Source organism: Pagrus major, chromosome 4 (genome assembly GCF_040436345.1).
Source record: "Pagrus major chromosome 4, Pma_NU_1.0".
NCBI classification, from domain to species: Eukaryota; Metazoa; Chordata; class Actinopteri; order Spariformes; family Sparidae; genus Pagrus; species Pagrus major.
The window spans coordinates 36603082-36625337 of NC_133218.1; the positions used below are offsets into that span (position 1 = coordinate 36603082).

The 22256-nt window shown below is 42.0% G+C and overlaps 1 protein-coding gene across 1 annotated transcript; it reads right to left on the bottom strand.

Annotated features, from left to right (window-relative positions):
* Positions 1-808: 808 nt before the first annotated feature.
* Positions 809-10192, bottom strand: cdhr5a (cadherin-related family member 5a). Its single transcript, XM_073464091.1, has 14 exons — positions 10099-10192; positions 8786-8958; positions 8010-8069; positions 7817-7906; positions 7351-7444; positions 7107-7219; positions 6838-7023; positions 4261-4351; positions 3967-4064; positions 3651-3857; positions 3215-3328; positions 3046-3112; positions 2741-2901; positions 809-1648 (listed from the first exon to the last, which is right to left on the bottom strand). The coding sequence occupies exons 1-14, from the start codon at positions 10190-10192 to the stop codon at positions 1052-1054; spliced, it is 2145 nt and encodes a 714-aa protein (XP_073320192.1). The 3' UTR covers positions 809-1051.
* Positions 10193-22256: the final 12064 nt, after the last annotated feature.

A 22256-nucleotide genomic window follows, 5' to 3' on the forward strand; every position in this document is an offset into this window, starting at 1 on the left:
TTAGCAGAATGCTGCAACGCTGTTTCCCCGTGAAGCTCCAGAAATGTTTTGTGGACTACGAGACTTCACCTGACTTTCCATCAGCATGAAGAGGAGGAGATGATTTGGATAAACTGTTCCTCTCACAACTTTTAAAGATGTTAGTTACAACTAGAGCTGCAAAAATGAGTTAATAGAATTAAGAGATTAAGCAAAAGCTGCAAACTTTTGATGGTTTCAGCTTCTCAAATGTGAGAATAAGCTGCTTTTCTTCACTTGACGTTTTAATAAATGTCATTTCTTCGGGTTTTGAACTGTTGGCGAGACTCTGAAGACGTCACATTCGGCTTTAGAAGATTGTGACGGGCACTTTTTCATGTTTTCTCGTATTTTATAGGTGAAAATTATTCGATTAACTGAGAAAAGAATCTGCAGATTGATGACGATCGATAATAAAATGTTAGTCGCAGCCCTCGTTACAACTAATTAACTCCTTTTATAAATGATGCCTTTGTAGAAAGTGGTACCAGATGCTGAATCGTGACCTGGATCTTATTTTAGTAGTTTTGGTTTCTACAAAGAAATCAGACAATCAGTCCAGTTACTCCAAGGTTCCCAACATCTGGTCCGTGGGTCGGTACCAGGCCACAAAACACACGGAAATGGGATATTTTTGCAGTAAATTCTTGACCTTGAGACAACAATATACTGATTTTCAACTACAGCAGGTCGTCTGTTTGTGAGGTAATCAGTGTATTACCAAAGAAAATGACGACCAAAACCACCAAAATAAGACCAAAGTCACCTCGTTTAAAAAACAACAGATAAATGTTGGCCAACACTTTGGGACCAGAGTTTGTTTTTATGAAGTTATCACTGTATTCTCAGATACTCACAGTAGAAAACAAACTTTTTGGGTCGGTGAATCTTCTCTTGAGGTGTGGCAGGTGTCTGGAGGCGTTGGACTGCTGACACCTCTGCTTCAGGCCGTCGACTCCAAAAAGTGACATGAACACAAACAGCTCAGTTTCGTGAAGGTTTCCTCCGACTCAAGTTTGACCTCTGACCTCTGTCAGCCCTCCTGCTCCTTGCTTCCCTTCTTTTGTTCTGAGCTGTTTCCATCGTCCTGCTCCTCACCGGGCTCTGTGCTCTGGCTCTCCTGCCCGCCGTCAGACTCTCTCAGCGGGGCTGCCGGGTCTCTGACAACCCCCTCCATCTCCACCTCTCCCTCCAGCTCCTCCTCAGTCTCCTCCTCCACCCGGCCTACAGTGTCTGGGATAATCTCCACCTCGATGTCAGAGGAGTCCTCGCTCTCCTTGAACCACACCGTCTTCTGGCCCTCCTTCCTCCTCTGCCTGGTCAGGATGGATCTCGAGCTGTACTCGTCCCCGTCCCCCCGTCCTCTCCTGGACTGTCTCACCGAGGGGCTCCCCTTGGGGACGTGGTTGGTGTAGACGCCACAGGAGGAGCAGTGGCGGTTCCGTCTCTCCAGGGGGATGACCCGGCCTCGCGGCTGGGGGAAGGTGCTCCGTCTGGGGACGGCGTTGTTCCAGCGCCTGGCGCCCCCGCGGCTCTGGTCGCCCTCGTTCTGGAAGCCGTCGTTGGTGTACTGCAGGGAGTCCCTGTGGCCGGAGCGCGGCTGGTCGGACTTCAGGCAGGGGCCCAGGCACTACAGCAGGAGAGAGGCCCCTCATTAATACAGCACTTAATGAAGCATGGAGGATATGAAGGCATTGTTCAAGGTTACAGATGCCAGTGAGCTAGGTCCATTTGTTCTGCTTTAACACAGAGCCCTTCTGTGGGTTTCAGCTGATAAATATTCATCAGAGCCACACAGGAGGAGCTCCGCACACGCAGCGTCAAACAGCTGAGTCTGTCTCTGATGTAACTGTTACTGTACGGAGACGCCTCAGTGACACAGTGAGACTGAGCGATTCAGGACTGAGGGACATATTCACAGCTTAAATGCAGCACGTTATCTTTGTTTTACAGGCGACTGTCAATGTTTCTTTTCAGGCTCAGTAAAAAGACTTTATTCTTTGCTTTCAGTAATTTTAGTAACATCAGAGCGACACAGAAATGACGCTGTGTTCCTGTCAAAGTCGGAGATTTAAATTATCTACTTGAAAACTCCTTTAAAAATGTTTCACATGCACGACGCCAAAAATTAACAAAAAACTGGGCTATCCGCTTTTATTTCTTTTTTTCTGAGAGTTAAATGAGAAGATGGAGACCACTAGCTTAGCTTAGCATAAATACTGGAAGCTGCAGGAAACAGCTAGTCTGTTAAAAATATGTCTACCAACACCTTTAAAACTTGATAATGAACATGTTAGATCTCATTTGTTTACCTTTGCAACAACAGAAATAGAAAATGTATTATTCAATAAAAATAAAAATATTATAAATTATTTTTGGCGGTTTTAGGGAACAGATAAACATTGTTTTCACATTTCCGTACGTCTGCATATTAAACAAATCAGATACAACGTGTTCGTTATGGATTGTTTTCACTTTAGACAGAGCCAGACTCACTGCTTCCCTGTGTTTCCAGTCTTTATGCTAAGCTACGCTAATCGCCTCCCACCTCGAGCTCCATACTTCCCGTACATGTGAGAGTAGTATTGATCTTCTCATCCAACTCTCTGCAAGAAAGCCATAATATCAAAGTATTCCTTTAATATACGAACACACGTTTGACAAACGAAGTTAATCTCAAAACAGCTCAGAGATGAAAGCTCAGGACGAAGTTCTGACTGACCTCACATATTTTGTCCATGCTGCCGTTTCCTTTATACAAGCGGGAAATCAGGAAGCCAATCACGATGAGGCAGAGGACCAGCAGAGCGGCCATCACCAGGCCCAGGAGCGCCATGTCGCCCGGACGGTAGCCGACGTTGGAGGGAGACGGGATGGCCACGGCTGCAGGTGGAGATTACAAGATTACACCTGCATGATACCACGACTCAATCCACAGCTTCTCAGTGGGTGTTTACTGCGACTATTACTGTTATTTAACTGTAAGCAGTCAGTCAGTATGAGAGATGATAACTGTGATCGTCTCACCAGGTATGACCTGAACGGAGAGGGCAGCTGTTCCAAACTCTCCCGTCGTTATGTCGACCGCTCGGAGCTACATTCAGAACAAACGCAAACATTTACAGCACGAAAACAATAAACCAGTAAATGTGAGAAATCATATTTTTTTTATTGTGCTTGATTAACAAAAAGTCACCTGAAGCGCGAAGGACTCCGTCTTCACGACTCTCTTCAGGATCACAAAACCGTCTGAGGTCACGTTGACGTAGCTGCTGTACTGAACCTCGTACTTCACATCTGGATTCACACCCTGACACACACACACACACACACACACACACACACACACACACACGATTTTAGGCGGCATTTAAAGCTGCTTGTAATCATTTTTAACCACTAGGGGGCAGACAGTGACACATCTCCCCTGATCTCTCCCTGATTTGAGATCAGATTATCAGTTTTTTTTTATGGCTGATGGGTTTGAAAACAACATAAACTCACATTGAAACACATTTTTAGTCCTTTAAGCTCAGATTATTCTGCACGACATTTGGAACAACAGACGAACAGTGAGTAGTTTTGAATATAAAACTGTTGGACTGAATATTAGTGACATGACGAGGACTCACAGCAGCGAAGTCCTCGTCTCGAGCTCGGACTCTGAAGGGCCGGTTGGTGCTCCGGTCTCGGAGGATCATGCTCTCAGGGACCGAGTTGCTGTAGATGAAACCTTCGTATCGCTCCCTCTCAAAGCGAGGAGGGTTCCTGCTCTTCTTCATCACCTCGATGGTCACCTGAGTCACCGCGAACTGATCCCTGTTGGTCACCTGTGACGCCTGATGGCCAGGTGAGGATGAGAAGTGAGTTAGACCAGACTTATATCATCTTAATCTCTTTCTTCCCATCCAAAACCTCCCACAGAAACGGGAAGAAGAGATTGTTTACCAGAACTGTGAGCGTTATCGGGCCGACGATGTCAGCAGCTTTCGTCATGGTGATGTTTCCTGTTTCCTCGTCGATCTGGAAAATGTTTCCCTCATTTCCTGATGATGAAAGAAAACACCATCATCAGCACATCCAGTAGGTGGAGCTGCCTTTAAGGTTCAAAATGTCCAAAACATTTCCAGAATATTAAAAGTCTGCAGGAAGATGAACCCATAAAAATGAAGCTCTGCAAAGTTTTCGTTCTGTTTTTGTGTTGACGTTTAGTTTGTCTGTTTTTTATGGTTCGGTTCAAACCTCGCAGTATTCTGTAGCTGATCTGCTCGCTCCGGTTCTTGTCTCCGTCCTTGGCGAACACCGGACCAGGTTCCAGCACCAACGGACCCTCCTGTGGAGAAAAATTCATCAGTGGTTGAAGAAATACTCAGAGTAAAAGTACTGTGGAAATACTCCAGTAAAAGTCTGCATGGAAAACTTAAACTAAGGTAATTATGTAAGTTTAATGAGGAAAGTGTACTGGACTGCAACTAATCTGGTTATATTCAGATTGTTTGGTAATTAAAACACCTTCACAATGACTGTTTTGTTTGAATAAAAAACTTATTTGACTGGTTATTAAAATCATTTGAATGAAAAGTGACCGAAAATATGAGTACAAAAAAATTATTTAGTCTTCTGTGAGTGTTTGAGCCGTACAAAACATCATATTTTTAAAGTTTGTCATATGTTTTGTCTGCAAAAACCTTAATTTGTAAAATAACTAAAGTAAATTAACTGCAGTGAAGTAAAAAGTACATATCTCCCTCTGAATTGTAATGGATTACATTTCACCACTGGTATTCATGTATTCCCGGACATTTCTCACTCTATAAAAGTGAACATGTCTCAACATGTTTCACCCCGAGGCTGCTGTCGTTAAAGACGAAGTGACAGTGTTGTCTGTTTCATTAGCACCTCTCTCTGCACTAATCTGTGGGCGGTAAGAATAACTTCCATCTGTCAACTGACTGAATAATGTTTTATTTTTAATTAACACCGATACTGAGATTATACGCAGAACTGACCGTGGAAGCAGGACTCCCACAGGACAAGGTTGGTAAGAAAATCAGGATAAAATTGTTGGAAATTAAACCAGAAAATTTGTGTTAATAAATGCCACTTTGGAGTTTTAACCAATTTTTCGAATTTTCTATACGTTACATGAAAATATTGTTTTTTAGGAATTCTTTGGACCGTGATAATCCAGCCCATGATCTCTTCTCAAACCTAACCAAGTAGCTTTATTGCCTCAACCAAACTAAACTGTGACTGAGGAGTGGAAATAATATTTGAAATACCTGAAAACAATAAATTCTCTAAGTCTAATTGTAAAAAAGCCATAAAACAAAACTCAAACTCTTGTCACCAACACGTCCCATTGTTTGAGACGTGTTATCTTTCATTGTTTTGGGCTGATTTTCAGAAATCCCTCTGGACTGACTGCAGGTGATGCAGATCACCTGTGTGCAGGTGAGGTGACTGACTCCTGATGGAGGAGTGGAAGCAGCTTGGGGCGTTTCCCTCTCAGCCAATCAGGGTGTGACGACGCCCTTTTTGTGAAGGCTTAAAAGAGGCGGTGAATGGTCATTTTATTTCACATAAGGAGGAGCACATTTCAGTTTGATTATCCCCTGAAGAGGCTTTTGTTTATTGGTTTATTGTCCAAGTAGCTGACATTGGGCGTCCCCTCTAGATTTACATGTTTTTTGTTTATATGTTTATGTAGGTCGGGCTGCCTGTAAGCATTTTACTGACAGTACCGCCGCATAAATGGCAACCACGAAGGGACCCGTCACACATAAATCTTGCCAAAAGAGATTTAGTGTTGTGTCCCAATCTTCTGATATACGTTGAAACAATCGTATGTGGTACGGTGGTACAAGGCAGAATATCTCCTCTCATGCACAAAGATGAGGTCAAATTCACAAATTACTGAAGAATAACGTGAACTTAGAGTTCGGACTGAGACGTCACAGAGCTCAGTGAAGCGTTCACTACGACTTCCTGCAAAACAACGAACATCCAGGCAAAATACTTTCCCTGCGATCCAATACCCATAATACCTCACTGTTTAGTAGCCAGAAAGAGATTTAGTCCGTCCCAATGCAAAGTGTTTGAAATGCAGTATGCCAAAAATAGCAGGATGTCCCACAACATCCGGTCACATTTTGCAGCATGTAAGCCAGCGTGCTTTTCTGGCTATTCTGACCCACAATCCTCTGCGTCAGATACATCACGGTGTGTCACACAAATATAAACAAAGACGAGAGAGCACAAACACCCACAGAATGACACCGCAATGACAGACGAAAGCACATTTAAGTGTCAGTACTCGTTATTTGTACTCGACTGATAGTCTACAGGAGCAAGAGGGTCAAAGTTCAAGGCGCACTGTCATGACAAAGTAGTATGTCCCAATTTTATGCACACTGCAGGCAACAGTACGTACTTTGTAAGCTGCAGTACGTACTAGAAGTAAAGAGAAAAAGTATGCGATTAGGAATGCACCCCGTGTTTTTAGGGAGTCCCACCTCTGAAGGGGGCCGCCATAGTCGCTTCTCTCGCTGGTCATCGCACCTAAACTACGCTCGCAGCTGCTAGAAGTTCCTCAGAGGACGCTGATTGGTTCAGTGGTCGGCCACAAGCAGTTTGAAGTCTCGTGAATCAGCTTCCTCTCAACGCAACAACAAATCTCGCATTTGTTTTCTCACGATAATGACTTAAATTAGCTTTTTTTATCTCGAGACGACACAATTAAAAAATAACTCGACGCTCAGCTGTTGTCAGGTTCCAGACTTTAGACAGGTGCTGTGAGGCGATGGATGATAAACTGACCTCCTTCTCAGTGAGGTTGACTCGTCCTCTGTAGCCGCCGCTCACACACAGTTTGGCGATTCCCAAGTTGGTCCTCAAACACGGCTGAAACCAGGGAGGCCGGTTATCGACGTCCTTCACGTGCACCGTGATGGAGGCCACGGACGTGAAGAAGGGCTCGTCGGAGGCCGAACCGTTGAACGTGTCCTGGAACATGCGAGACGTTTCACAGGTCAAAGGTCAAAGAGGAACAGCTGCCTGGAGCTTCTGATAACGACTGATATCTGTACCTGCACGTGAAGAACCAGAGAGATCTTCTGCACCACATCGTAGTCCAGGATGCTTTTCACGATTATTTTTGGACTGTTGATGTTTTCAAGACGGAAATATTTATCCTGGTTTAACAGTCGGACACAGAAAAGAAAAGACAAGAGAAAAGACATATTTTGATGTTTTGAATCTCAGTATTGTGGATCTTAAAGAACTGAACCACTGAGTCCAGTCCATCATCACACCTTCATCACATCGTATTTGCTCTTACTGTTGCGGACTCTAAGCGATAGTACAGCGGCTCTGAGTCGACGTCTGTGGCTTCGATCAGTCCGACAGTGGAGTTGACCGGCGTGAGCTGCAGGAGACAAAACTCAGTCAACATCACACCTGGAACACACACCTGTACTCGAGTAAATGTATCAGTACCACAGTGTTAAAGTATTATTTTACAATCCCTCGATGTTGGAGCTAATTTTAATTTATTTACTTCTATAATAACACATTTTGTTTGTTGAGTACATCTTGTAATATTCATCTGAATAAGTGAGGTGACTACATTTATTAAATTTATTATTATAACTCTCACATAAGTAAAAATGCTTCAGTATTAGCAGAAACTTGTACTTAAAGTAAATGTAATCATGCAAAGTGGCTCCATTACATTACTGAACGATGTCATGGAGCTGATCTTTTCCACCGCTGCAGCTGTCAAACACTAACAACTCACCTCGTTCACTTCCAGTACGAAGTGGTTCTGAGCGAAGTTTGGCGGGTTATCGTTCACGTTTTCTACCAGAACTTCAACGGACTCGTTCACCTGAAGGAGAGAGGCGTGAAGTGTTTACATCATGATGTCAGAGGAAAGACACAGTGTGTTTTAAATGATGTCAGCGTCTTTGTTGAGTTTGTTTTATACTCACAGATCTGGACCCGACTCTGCTGCACTGGACCCAAACCACCAGAGCTGCACTGGACAGAGACTGACAGACACACACAGCAGTTAAGACACAGAAACATCATTTAAACACCAGAACTGATGAAAGTCCAGTCACCATGATTCTGAGAGAAACACACTAAAACCCAACGTATCTACATCGTCTGACCTCTGATGAAGAGCAGGTTAATGAAGGATTTCTTTTATGGTTTGATCACATTATTATCAGCCAGTCAGTCAGTGTTTAACCTGCTCTCTGAAGTGTCCTCTTTCATTTCCTGGAGGCATTTCTTCCTCAGAGGTCAGACGACATCGATATGTTGGGTTTTAGTGTGTTTCTCTCATAGACTTCAATACAGCTGACAGCACAGTCTGGCACCAAAGATAAGATTCACTGACGTTATGACCTTTCCTTCTTTTTCAGGTTCCTGAACTGTCATCAGGAAGTGAATCACAGCTGGACTCAGCCCTGATTGGCTCTCCTTCGGCCAATCAGGTCATTTAAAGTTATTTTGAAATTACATACACTTTCCTCATCCAGAGCCGCAGTTTCCTAAACACAGATATGAGTTTATTGGTGATATTTTGAGTATTTTGGTATTTTTTTGACTGATAGGCAAAAAGAAATCACAGCGCAGAAATGATCCGTTGGAGGAACAAACATCTTGTCACAATTCTTTAAATTAAAACAAACTGAGGTGATTGATCCTCATCACAAAGGTTAGTTCGACATGTATAAACTCTGTTTTGATCAGTGCTCACCTCATAGTCGAGTCCTTTCTTCACCATCAGAGCGTTTCCTCTCAGGTAGAACAGATCTTCAGGGTTCACTGTGACCGTCAGAGTTACATCATCCACCGAGCTGACCTTCACCAGCTGGACGTCCGCCGTGTTGTTTTCAGGGACCGTCACCGGACCCGGAGGGACCGTGCACACTGAGAGAGGAGAGAGGCAGCGGGTCAGTCTGAGAGACGACCAGCGTCACGTTTGAAACAGTCGGGATGTTCAGGGCAGCTCAGAACTAAAGAGAGAAAGGTTTACAACATCCTGACTCCTATTTAAAGGAATAGTTCAACATTCTTGAGACACATTCACTGTTGAAGAGGTTTAAGAGAAGCCTGTCATCTCTGAATGCTAACTCAAGCAGCCTGTTAGCTTAGCTTAGCTTAGCTTAGCATAAAGACTGGACTCTCTCTGTCTCTGCTGTAAGTCTGCAACATTTTTTTTAAATCAGTGATGTTTTTATGAGGCCTCATGCTGCAGCCTCATCAGCACCCTGACGTCCTGCGTCCGTTTGTGTGGAGAACAACAGTGAGGATGTTCTTTAAAGGTGCACTCCGTAGTTTTAGGGAAGACATTTTAATGAGGGAAAAATCTTCACTGACAAACAAACTAAATGAAAAAACTCTCTTTGTTTTCATGACTGAATAAACTGAATAAACAAACTGACCTCAAAGGACGACACACTTTATACTGTTTTACTTTGTTTATATGTGGCGGACCCTGCCACCTTTCTAGCTTCAAACAGTGCTCTGGGACCTTATTTTCCTCTGAGAACAGTTTGTTTATTCACTTCTGGAACAAATAAGTATTTCTTTGTTTGTATTATTACCTCATTAATATTGTAAATATTAAAATTCTGAGTTTGAATCTTTTTAATTCAATCCTTTAGAGCAGCGGTGCCAACCTGAGGTTCAGGAACCCAACGGGCCCCCAAAAATTGACAGGGTTTCACAAAGTTTACAAAGTTTTGTAAATTTTCCTGACTTTTGTCTAGTTTCTGCTTTTTTCTTTTTAAATACTGGAGTCTTTGACCTCTTCAGGCCTCTCAAATCTTTGAAATAAGAAATCGGAAAACAAAAAAAAATCGCTTTCCACTTCTGTTCATGTGGAATTAAAAGTAGACAAGTATTGTCATTTTTAGGGTCTACAAGCCATGAAGTTTTGAACCAGCGCTTTAAAGGAATAAAAGCAGACACCAGCTGTCTGTCACCCTGCAGCCTCGTCCACATCACCTCCCCTCCTGCCTCCAGTGACCGATGACGCCCCTCCAAAGTGATCAGAGCTCTACTCACGTCTTTCAGCCCGACAAACTGTACAAAAGCAAACGGCGACGACGATGCATCCGAGGAGAACGTTCCCAGGTTTACTCTTCGATTTCAGTTCCATGTCCTGATTTCAGACGCACCAACAAATGAAGTCCCCGGAGGAGGATGAGGAGCCCGTGGTACCAGCTGGTACTCGGCCACATAATGCCCCGTCTGTGCTGCCCGGCGAGTGGGAGTCGACTACAGTTGCAATGTTTGTGACTTCATCTTACGGGCACATATTGCATGAAGCGCCTGCCAGCAGAGGACTCGCTGCCCTCCTACTAAAATACTTGCATCTGTTTGAGCTGGACGGGTCATTCTGTGGCCCTGATGCATCCTGGGAGGAATCCAGCAGAGGAATGTTGGAAACTTTGACCCCCAAGACCTGATAAAAGTTGTTCACGTGAAATTTATGAATGATGTCAATGAGTGCTGAGCCTGATATCTCACTCAGCGTGAACTTTAAAGGGCTTAAATGAAGAGCTGGAACAAGAAGTGAGTGAAGCTGAGAGAATCAGCTGTTTCTTTAACAACTTTAAAGGAACAGTTCACCTAGAAATGTAAATCCAGTCATCATCTCCTCACCTTCATTCTGATGTAAAGTCAGCTGAAGTCTCGTAGTCCACAAAACATTTCTGGAGCTTCACAGTGAAACGACTGAAGAAGCTGGAGACTAAACATGACAGACTCCATCCAGCTCGTCTGGAGACTTGGATAACGCCGGACTCTACGAGACCCCAAGTTGATTTGAAAAGACTTTTTTTTTACATCCTTTATTTCACTTTATGTTTAATTCATTTTGCAAAGTTATTTAAAAAATACAGCTCGACTTTCTTCACAGCTCCGTCCCTTCACCGTGTGTTCGTCTATAGAGCTAACTGTTGCAGTATTTTATGTATCTTGTTTACAAGTTTGCACAATACTCGTGTTTGGATTTCCAGTTATGCAAAAAAATCTTTCTTTTCATCTTCACTGATCTATTTCTCCCACTACACTCGTTCTTGTGTCAGTAGTATTTCTGACATGTTTATAAATATTGATCCAGAAGTAACTGAAGTTCGTGCACCTCCAAAACATTTTGTATGAGATCCTCGTGGTCCGAGTTACTTCCTGGGCATTTAGAAGATGCATTAGATGATCTGGTGTAGCCTGTGTGGGGTGTAATAAAAATAAAAATGTATTTTTTTTAAACATGAAATCTTCACTGTAGCTGCTCAAAGGCATGTCTGAAGTGGGTGCACAAGCTTGACCACATGTTGAGGGTGTGAATAACGTCTTTACAGATCAGTTTGGAGACTTGGATCACTTCTCCATGCTGCAGCTCTGTTTTGCTGCGAAGCTTCAGAAATGTTTTGTGGACTTCCTTTACAGGAGGAGCTGGAACAAACCTGTTCACATGGTGTCAGAGCGGAAGGTTTGAGAAATGTTTGCTAGAAACCACAGCGAGCAGCTGTTTGGGAACATTTCTCAAACAACAATTCGACATATTTGTGATTTACAGATTTACATCAGCTGAGCGTCACACAGGAGGTCAGACAGTACAGAGAGACAGCTGACATATTGGATTTAGTCTTTTCATGGGACAACATCATATAACATGTCTCATGCTTCAACACACTGTTGTGACACAGTCTGATCCCTCACACACTGACGATGACAGAAAGTCACACTGGCACAAACTGGGACACATGACAGCTTCACATGTGGACAAGGCACCGCTGTGCTCACACCAGGCTGTCATACATCACACCAAGTACTGACACACACACACACACACACACACACACACACACACACACACACCGTCCTGCCTCCCCCCCCCCCCCCCCCCCCCACCTCCTCTGTGTGGGAACAACAAGCTCACAGTGTCATGGTAAAGCTCATACATTATGTTTGCATGCAGAGATGCTCCTCACTTACACTGAACACACACACACACACACACACACACACACACACACACACACACACACACACACACACACACACACACACACACACACATTATTATTATTGTTTGTTATGTTCCCATGTGACCAGCAGGAGGAGCCTTCACATCAGCAGCTGTCAGCTCCTCCATCTAAATCATCAATACAACTTTATTCATTCCTGCAGGGTCGAAAACAAAACCAACAGGAGAAGGAAGGAGATAATTTAAATAATCTTAATGAGATAATAATCCTTATAATCTAAATAGTTTTAATAATCTTAATCTGAAATCGAAAACAAAACACACAAAGTGATAAACAAGAATTCACCCTTTGACTTTACATCCGGATGTTTTTCACATCTTCTTTTGCAGGAGAACCAGAACTTCTCCAACACGCAGCTTTATTTAAAGTGACTTCTTTCAGTGGAGACAAACAAACAAACAAACAAACAAACAAACAAATCAGAACCTTTTGATACGATGACTGACAGTCGGGTTGTTTGTGTACAAACTTCTCTTTAAGAGTGAGCGAGACGCCGGCGCTCCACCTGGACTGATAACTCAAATCAGTTTGACATTTTGGAAAATGTTTATTTGCTTTGTTGCCGAGAGTTAAATGAGGAGATGTGACATCAGTCGGTATTTGTCTTTGAGTTTTTATCTCTGAAGTGTTTTGAGCTGAAACATTAATACAACAAGAGGAAAGTTTGAAACAGGAAAGTTTGATTTTCATCTATTTTATGTCTTATTTTTAAAAACTATATGTGATTGTTGATCCCATACTAAAGGAATATTTCAAAGTTTTGGCAAGAGGATCGAAGCAGCGAGCCTCAAAATCAACCAGCGCCTCTAAAGCTTCACATTTTAGTTGATTCTGGCGCCTCCCGAGGACAAAAGATGAAAATGGTGAAACAAAGACGACAGAGCAGACCCCTCAATTCATCGTATACATTATATATCTAATGAGTATCAACGATCTCAAGAAATTAAAATAAACATTCATGAGAAAATCTACAGTCAAAATATCTTAAAAAGTGTTTTTGTTTAGCTACAAAGCTAAATATAGAGAGATCTGTGGCGCTCAGTGTTTAGATAAAAACTAGGTAACTTGTCGATGTGACAGACCTGCATTAATACTACACATCATTTAAATAATATGTTATAACATAATTGAAACAGTAGGGGAGAAAAGAGGTTATTTGTTCAGGTAAAGTGATGAAATTTAGCTCAGAGGGCCGAACTTAAAAAATGATGAGTAAAAAGAGTATTTGGAGCGCAGCCACAGGGTTTTTCAAGGTCCCATGAATTTAATATAACACAAACTCTGGATTCTGGGTGAGCTGGCATGAAATGACCCTCATGGTTCTGATCTTTTAAGTAAAACCTGAATACGTGTCAAAGTATTGTGTCTCCATCAGGCTGGACATGTTTCCTGTCGCCTCACAGTCTGTTTATGTCTGTTTACTGTGACACGGGGAAAATAAACAGTGTGTGAGTGTGTTTTCCTCATGGAAGCTAACTTTAGCATGTTACATTAAAGATATTAATCTTATCTTCACATTCACAAGTATTTTAGTCATATTTTACATGATTATGGACAAAAAAAAAGCAAAGTTGTCTCTATTTTCCGTCCATAACAGAGTTGATAAGAAGTATTTCAGCCTCACGTCGCTGCGAGTGTGGAAACTTGATCCTGTTTGTGTTCATAGTGTGTTTGTAACACAAACCTTTGGACTGTTAACTGACCTATTTTTATCTAATAATTTGTGCAGTGTTGTTGACTGATGTAACTCAGAGGTGGTGGGGTTTAGCAGAGAAGATAATCTCATTAGAGACCTACTTAATAGACTTCTTGTTCCGCCTGAAGCAGCGAGAAAGACGAAGGCGTTAGTTTACACTATTTTTATCGGTATTACTGGTGTAAGTGCTGCTTTTCTGAGTCGAGGAGGAAATCTAATTTTAATATGAAATAAAGAAAAAAAATCTAGACTTCAGTTCAGAGGTTGTTAAGAAGGCGACAAACCTTCACCCAGGAGAAGAGTTATTTATAGTGAAAATCAGTGGTGGAAGAAGTAATCAGATCCTTTAGATAAAGGTAACAGTAGCTTTAAGTAAAAGTAGTCTATTACAAGTAAAAGTACAAATGTTTTATCAGTTAATCAAAAGTAAAAGTCCTTATAAAACACCCACTATTATGTTTACTGGATCATAGTTACTGTCACTTCACTGTGTAAGTTTCTACTTTACTTTTAGGTTGCAGATTGTTGTGTTGGAGCTGATTTGATAAACTTTATAGTACGGTGGCCCTGAGAGCTCAACAAACTACATCATACTGTGAGACAATACATGCAAACAGACGTGAAAAACAACCAAATACAGAAACATGATGAGAACTGAAACAGGGGACACTAAAAGTGATAACATCTCCTTTTGGTTTAATTTGCTTTTCTATTCTTTGAATGCGTTTTCTCAAGTTGCAGTGCGCAGAGCACCGAACAATGTGCCTCACTTCATATATGTTTTCGTTGATATTGAGTTCATGTATGTGAAACCTTAAAGTACAAAGTCACAAGTAATAAAAGTGATGAAAAGATGGACATGTGAACATGAAAACAGTACGTGTGTCTGATATTTCTTTGCTCGTTTGTTCAAGTCTGAAGTCTGAAGTCTCAGAACTCCTTTTACATTTTCACTGTTTTTGTTGGAAAGTGTTTCTGCTTGTCGACAAGCCTGACTCAACATTTAAATCCTGAAACACGGACTCATATCGCTTTAAAATAATTCGGGAAATATGTTCTGCTACAAAAACAGACATATTTCATCTCCGGACCACCTCTCCTGTTCTGATCCTCTCTGGAAGAATAATGCGTTTTGTTAGTGTGGTTTGGTGAACGACACCGACTGCAGTGATTAAACTCTCCAGCTATGAAATCTGTCCGGTTCTGATGAATCACCGACAGACGACGTTCCCGCCGGGTAGTCACCTGGTCTGACCGGCGGCTGTTGACCTTTGACCCACGGAGCAGCAGACAGACTTGAACTGGACAAACTGGCCTCTTGTTGCTTCCCATTCATTCGTACCAGTTTGTGACTCAGTGCTCTTCATATCGTGTCTCCCTGAGATTTAAAAGGTTTCTTTAAAGTGGCTGTAATCAATATTTTTATATCATATCCAATGAAAATGAAGGTGTCTTTAGTGGTGATGACCAGCAGAGAATTATCTCCTGAATCTGCAGCTCTGTTCTGCTTCATAAGAGGAGAACTACAGCGAGTTTCAGCTCATCGTGTAGCTGTCCAGACAAAAATTTGCTGTCACTATGTCATATCTGCTCTTTAAGAAGCCTGGAGACGGGCAGCAGCTGGAAAACGTCCACAAACAAATCAGGATGCATCAATAAACTGCACGTAAATGGGACCTGGCGTGTGCCAATTATTTTCAAGATGTCTATATCTTAATCATCTATTGGTCCAGCACCGGCCTTAAACGGTTTTTGGATGTGTGCGACTGCTGTGTATTATTAGTCGCTGACCATCTATTCAGTTGTTTAGGTAATTGGGAGAGAGAAGAAGCAAACTCCAGTGTGAAGCGACGGTGCTGCCCGCTGATCCACCGTCCTAAAACTCCCAAGTATTTGTTCACCAAGATGTCAGCAAGATCTAGTCTTTGCTGTATTTTGTGAACAAAAACCAGAGAACAGATGTGAGAATGGATTACCGAGTCATGGCGATAGTTTGGGATAATTTCGTAACATTTTATAATTACTTAATGTCCACATGTTATGATGTGGGGTTTCTGCCGGTCAAGTGCACTCCTGCCACTTGACCGAGGTTTTCACAGGTCGGCCTGCCCCTGAACGAGCCTGCGATGGTTTCGTGAGGCTGCAGGTAAATGTAAGATGGGACCTCCTGCAGAGCTGCTATTGAAGTGAATGAGTTCCCCTTTTGGATTTCACCAAGATATTTCAGAAAGGAAAAAAAAAAAAGGTGGGAGCTTCTTGTTTCGTCTGAAAAGGAGACATTTATGAGTTGGTTTTGAAAAATTCATAAGAAGCCGGAGCGCTGTGCGACAGAGCTGATAGATGGGATACGGCTAATTACTGAAGGACAGTGTACAGTATGAGTGTGTGTGTGTGTGTGTGTGTGTGTGTGTGTGTGTGTGTGTGTGTGTGTGTGTGTGTGTGTGTGTGTGTGTGTGTGTGGAGAGAGGAAGGTGGTGTGAGTGATGAAACCTGACCACCTGATTAAGATTAATGACCTGCAGCGGTCGCAAAGAGACAAGAGGTGAAGATAAATAAAGACAAAAGAGACGGATAAAAACACTCAAAGTCTGACGGATAGAAGAAGTCAAACTGTCCGACAGCCGACAGCAGAGTGAAGGAGAGGAAGACAAACAGTCAGGTAAAAGGAGACAATTAAAGAGAAAACACTCGTCTCTAAACCCTTCTGACATTTTACATTTTTGAGCCTCTTATCAACACTGTGACACACAAGGATATTTAGCAGTGCCGACTGGGAGCTCACAGCTGACGAGATCCGCCCCGATATGGTTTTATTAATGCGTTTTTAAAAAAGAAACCATCACTTATTAATGTCTCCTGCTTTATGACTCATGCTGTATTTCAGAAGTCAGTTCTGTTGCATGAAACTAAGTACAGGAGGTCTTCATCGCCTCACGTCGCCTGTGTCTCAGGCAAAAAGCTGCACTAACCATCCGACACAACCTCGTCCGTACACAGACTGTTGCTCTTTATACTACTGCTGCTGACTTCCTCCTTTGCTGCCGTAATAACCACTACGGCCACTGGAGGTCGCGACTGGACGGTGGTGAAGAGGAAGTGGAGGTCCGTGTGAGAACGATTTGACCCTGAGCAGCGCCCTCTAGTGGCGGTACTGCTTAACATTCATGCCAACGTGAAGGACATGGAAGTGTGTGGGCAGTGACGGATATGTCGTTTGAAACAGACGTACTTATTTTAGTACGTAAAGAACAAACGTGAGGAACATGGGTCAGCTGCTTCCACGGTTGTCCTGCATGGTCGTCTTTCTGATGGAGACAGGCTGTTCTCCACATGCTCGGCACTTTAAGACGTTAAGGGAGCTGAAATGAGCCTTTGTTGCTCTTTCCTGAGTGTGATAAATAACGATTCATCCTTAACATTTAGGTTTGCCTGGTATTTTGTTTTCCATCCCTCTCCCTGACGTGCACTTGTTTACTGGTTAATCCTGTTTTGACTCTTTAAGGCGCAGGGTCGTGCACACACATCTTGATGGGCCGCGGCTCGATAAAGAAAAGGGCATCACCCCTCCCCCAAAGGTGCAGGTTTAGTCAGGGTTCACCACCTCGACCCAACACCAGGCTCGATAACACCGACGTTAGAGAGTGTATCCATGCAGTGTTTCTATCTGGCAGAAAAACACTGGCAGTGTTGAGAGAGAGAAACACTACATGGACTCGAGCCCTGAGGCTACCGTCTCAAAATCAAAGAACACATTTATTAATCAGAGCACTCACATAAGAAAGAAGCTCAAGATGATAAATAACTTTTGAATTTATGAAATACTCTGTCGATAGCAGCAGCGGGAGGCCCACAGAAACAGAAGTTGATATTTTAAATATCTAATTTGCGCACAGCGTGACGTGGGAACGAGTTTACTCAAATATTGTTAAGAACACGCCTCCACAGTCTGTTTAAAAAACTACGCCCGTTCCTACCCGACTCCCCATGAGAGCATACATCTTTCACATTCACTTGCATGAATGCTAAAAACCAACCACTTTAATCCAAACACGATGTTTCTCTGATCTTAAAGGTCACATTGATAACATCTCTGTGAAGATAAATCAAATAATTCAGAGCACTGTTGCTAAGATCCTGACCAATTCAAAGAAAAGAGATCATATTTCCCCGTCCTCGCTTCACTCCACTGGCTCCCGGTATCTTTAAGAATTCATCTAAAAGTCCTTTTAATCATCTCGACATGATCCAGCTTCCTCATACATCAGTGATTGCTTCTCATCTCGCTTCCCATCCTCCACTGCCTCTCTTTAAAAAGTTACTATTCTTATACTTATTATTATTATTTCTCTTTATTTGTCTGTCTGCTTGCTTTTCTCTAACTTATTGCAGTTGCACTTTTTTTTAATCTCCTATTTCTCCATTTTTTTTATTCTCATGTATTCTTTTATCCCGTCTGTGTTGAGCACTGTGCGCTGCTTCTTTGCATCAAAGGTGCTGCATGAATAAAGTTATTATTTAAGTTATTATTATAATAAACTAGCGACCACTTGAGAGGGCAGAGGAGTCGAGCGACAGCGGTGTTGTGACGTGGATGCAGTGTCTCTTCCAGTCTCTCCTCAAAAAGTTCAGCCATTTTCTAAACTTCTTCCTTAGCTTTTAGCAAACGTGCAGAAATGCAGACGAAATGAACGCAGAGTTCATACAGAAGGCTTCGTCTGTAACTTACGTTGAACATAAATGAGCCGTTATAATTTGATCACTGCACACACTCAAACAACAGCAGCATTACAGTGTTTTTTTGGTGTTTGCCAGCACTCAAGACGAGTTTTATCCATCGATCTGCTGCTTCAAGCTAACCTCGGCCTTTAGTCACTGTACATGTACAAAACCAAAATCTCCTTCACTTTGTCTTTAAATCAATCATGTTATCAAGCATATTATAATATAATACCTCTTTTCTTCAGCCTCAGACTCTTAAACTCAACCACAGCTCTCACACAAACAGAACTGGCTCATCTCTGCCAGAAGATCTTTAAATATTACGTTGGATTTTTAAATCGAGCCTGTAGCTTTGCCTCATTACGATTCAAGTGTGCTCCAGAAGTACTTCTGTTAATCGAAAAGAGCAGACTCCATTTATTTTTACATCCTGCTCTCATTTATTAAACGAGTTCAAGTGGAGGAAACGATTATCCCTCATGGTTTTTTTTTTATTTCACGGTGATCTTTCTTCTCTTTACATACATATTCAGCTCAAAGGATTTAGGGCGAGTTAAACATCTGCGTTGTGATTTTCTAGGCATGTGTGCTGTTCTCCTTTTCCCGCCCGAGGCTTTGTGACGATGTGAGAAAAGCTAATTGCTGCCGACTTTTTATTCTAATGGTATTCATGCCACAGGAGCAGCCACGGCACGAACACCTTTACACTGAGATCAGAAGTAACGTTCCTTAAAACAGAAGAAAAAAACTCGTCAGCTGTTTGCAGACATGTGATTGTGAAGTCGTGGGGTGAAAAAAAAGCATCTCTGCCCTCAGTTGAGAGCAAATTCAAGAGCTAAGATTAGTTTTTCAGAAGTATAAAAATATCCGATCACTGAAGTTTTGGCTTCGTGAGGAAGAATAAACAGCAAAAAGTGTAGCTAGTGTCGGGGTCGTCGTAGTTCAAAGTCATTGGGTTGTATTTTCACCCAAGTGAACAATAATTTCAGATGTGGGCCATAAAAAATCTGCATTTCTTCTCCACATGTTTAAGATGATGTGCACAAAGCTGTAAAAAGAGAAATGGTAATAAATCAGTAGTAGAAGAAGAAGAAGAAGAAGAATAGCATGTAGTATAAGTAGTGTCAGTACTCACAGTAGTAGTAGTTTAAAAAATGGTGGTATTAATTATCAGATAGTACTGTAGTAATCGTATTAGTAGCACAGTACTCACAGTAGAATGGCATTAAAAATAGTAGTAGTACTAGAACAGCTGCAGTACTATAACTCACTACCTACTGAAGTCACGACCTCGTGGAGCTTATTTCAGAATAACTCTTTATGTTAGTGAACGAAGAGACAAATCATGTATTGATCCTGTTTGAGTTGTGTCATGAATCACACACATGATGTTTGTCAGTTTAAAAGATATTTCAGGTCAGTAAAGTGTCAGTTTGTTGTAATTAAAGTCAAACCTCATGTAGTTTTGTGTTAAAGCGCTCAGTGAGCTACATCGTCTCATCAACACCAACATGGAGCCGACTGGACTCAGAAAAGGTCATAAAAAGGATGAACATCACAATAAATCTGCAGTTCTGTGGAGGGAGAGCTGGTTCTGGTTCAGTTCTGTGAGCCGCTGATATACAGGAGCAGCTCTACAATGCTTAAGTCAGGAGACGACGTCACTAACGACACTGTTGGCTGCGTCGTCTTTATAATGACGTCACAGTCTGATGTTTCAGTAGTTTGATGACAAACATCATCTCTGTGATTCATGACACAATTCAAACAGGATCAATACATTATGTGTCTCTCTTCATAGAAGTATTATTAGCAGTAGATTGATAGGAGTAGTAATAGTACCTTTAGTAACAGTATCTGTAGTAGTAAACAGTAAGACACTATAACATCTGAATATCAGTCCAGCTGGAACATTTCTGAGACACATGATAGATCTGGTTATTGATCACTGCTGGGAACGCCGGCCTGGTTCAGGAGCTTCAGAACTGATCAGAAGTTTTGTGAAACTTTATAATCACCGTACGTTTAACCATAGAAGAGAATGAATGAAGAGGCTTCATTTCACACAGAGACACACGTTTACTCGTTGGAGCCAGATGTTGTTCAGAGGTGGAGGATTTATATTTGTTTCTCTTCAGGAAGCTGCGAGAAAAATGTGAGGTCAGCGACAGGAAACTAGATTCAAGAGGAGGAGGAGCAGTACGACGTCAGAACAGATGTAGAACAACAACAAAGACACAGAACAGACAGACAAAACAGCTACAAAGAGACATAAAATGACTACAAAGAGACATAAAATGACTACAAAGAGACTACAGAAATATGCAACACAAGCACAAACAGATGGACAATGACAACAAAATCACGCAAAAACAACTAGAGAGACCCACAAAACGACTACAAAGACATGACAACAAAGAGACAAAATGATAACGAGACACAAAACACCTACAAAGGCACGCAAATACAACTACAAAGAGACAGAGACGAGAAACGCCTACAAAGAGACAGAAAATGACTAAAGAAACATGCAACACAACCACAAAGACAACAGAACGACAACAAAGTCACAGAAAAATTAGTACAGAGACGCACAAACAACCACAACAAAAGACTACAAAGACATGCAAAACAACCAAGAAGAGACAACATGACCACAGAAACGCAACACAACCATAAAGAGATGTAAAACAACAAAGTCTCGCAAGAGCTACTACAAAGACACTCAAAACGACAATGAAGGCGTGCAAAAACAACTACAAAGAGGCATAAAGTGACTACAGAAACATGCAGCTCAACCACAATGAGATGTAGAAGGACAAAACGACTACGCAGACGCAGAAAACGACCACAGAGAACAAGAACAGGGTGACATCATTAGTAAACCTGCTGTTGAGATGAACAGCAGTAATAGAGGACCAACATGCAGCAGTAGTGTCAGTAACAGCAGCAGTTTACACAGCACGGTCCGACTTCATCTGATAATCTATTTTTCAGCTCTGCTTGTCTTTGAAATCCTCCTCCGGCTCTGTCGGCTCTCACTCCGCCTCTCACACCTCCACTCCCTCCGCCGGCCTTTGGACGACCTGCAGGTGAACAACCTGAACTTCTTTCTTTGTGTGTTTCTTTGTGTGTGATTTTCATCCTACTCGTCACCTCAGACACTTTGTGCCTCTGCATGTTCGCCCACAGTGAAGCTGCAGCAGCTGCTGGAGAGAAAGTACATTTACTCTATTACTGCATTTAATCACAGCTTTTTATTACGACTACATTTATTTCACAGCCGTGTTTGCTCATAAAAACACAGTGATCATGAAGGTAGACGTCTTTTTCTCCTGCAGCTGAGGTTAAAAGTGAGGTTCATCCTTGAAACTTGTTTTCTCTTTGATCGCTGTGTTTTGAAGTTCAGTTGGGTGAACTGTTCCTTTAAGTGAGTACTCTAACAGTGAAGTATTAGTTCCTTTACTAAAATATCTGAATACTTCCTCCATTACAATGACTGTAATTGGTGTTTCGGCAGGCTTGAGGAGTAACAGGATACATATAACATGATTACAGTATTATGATACAATCAAAGGTAACTTAATTACATCAAAATTACAGGAAAAAAGGATGTAATCAGATTACAGATACACTCAGTACAAGGGGATTACTAGGATTAAATTAAAAACAATAATTATAAATTAGTGTGTAACTTCCTTTCTTATTGTTATTTTCTCTCGTCTCTATCTGCATGTTTGGTACTGAGGTAATCC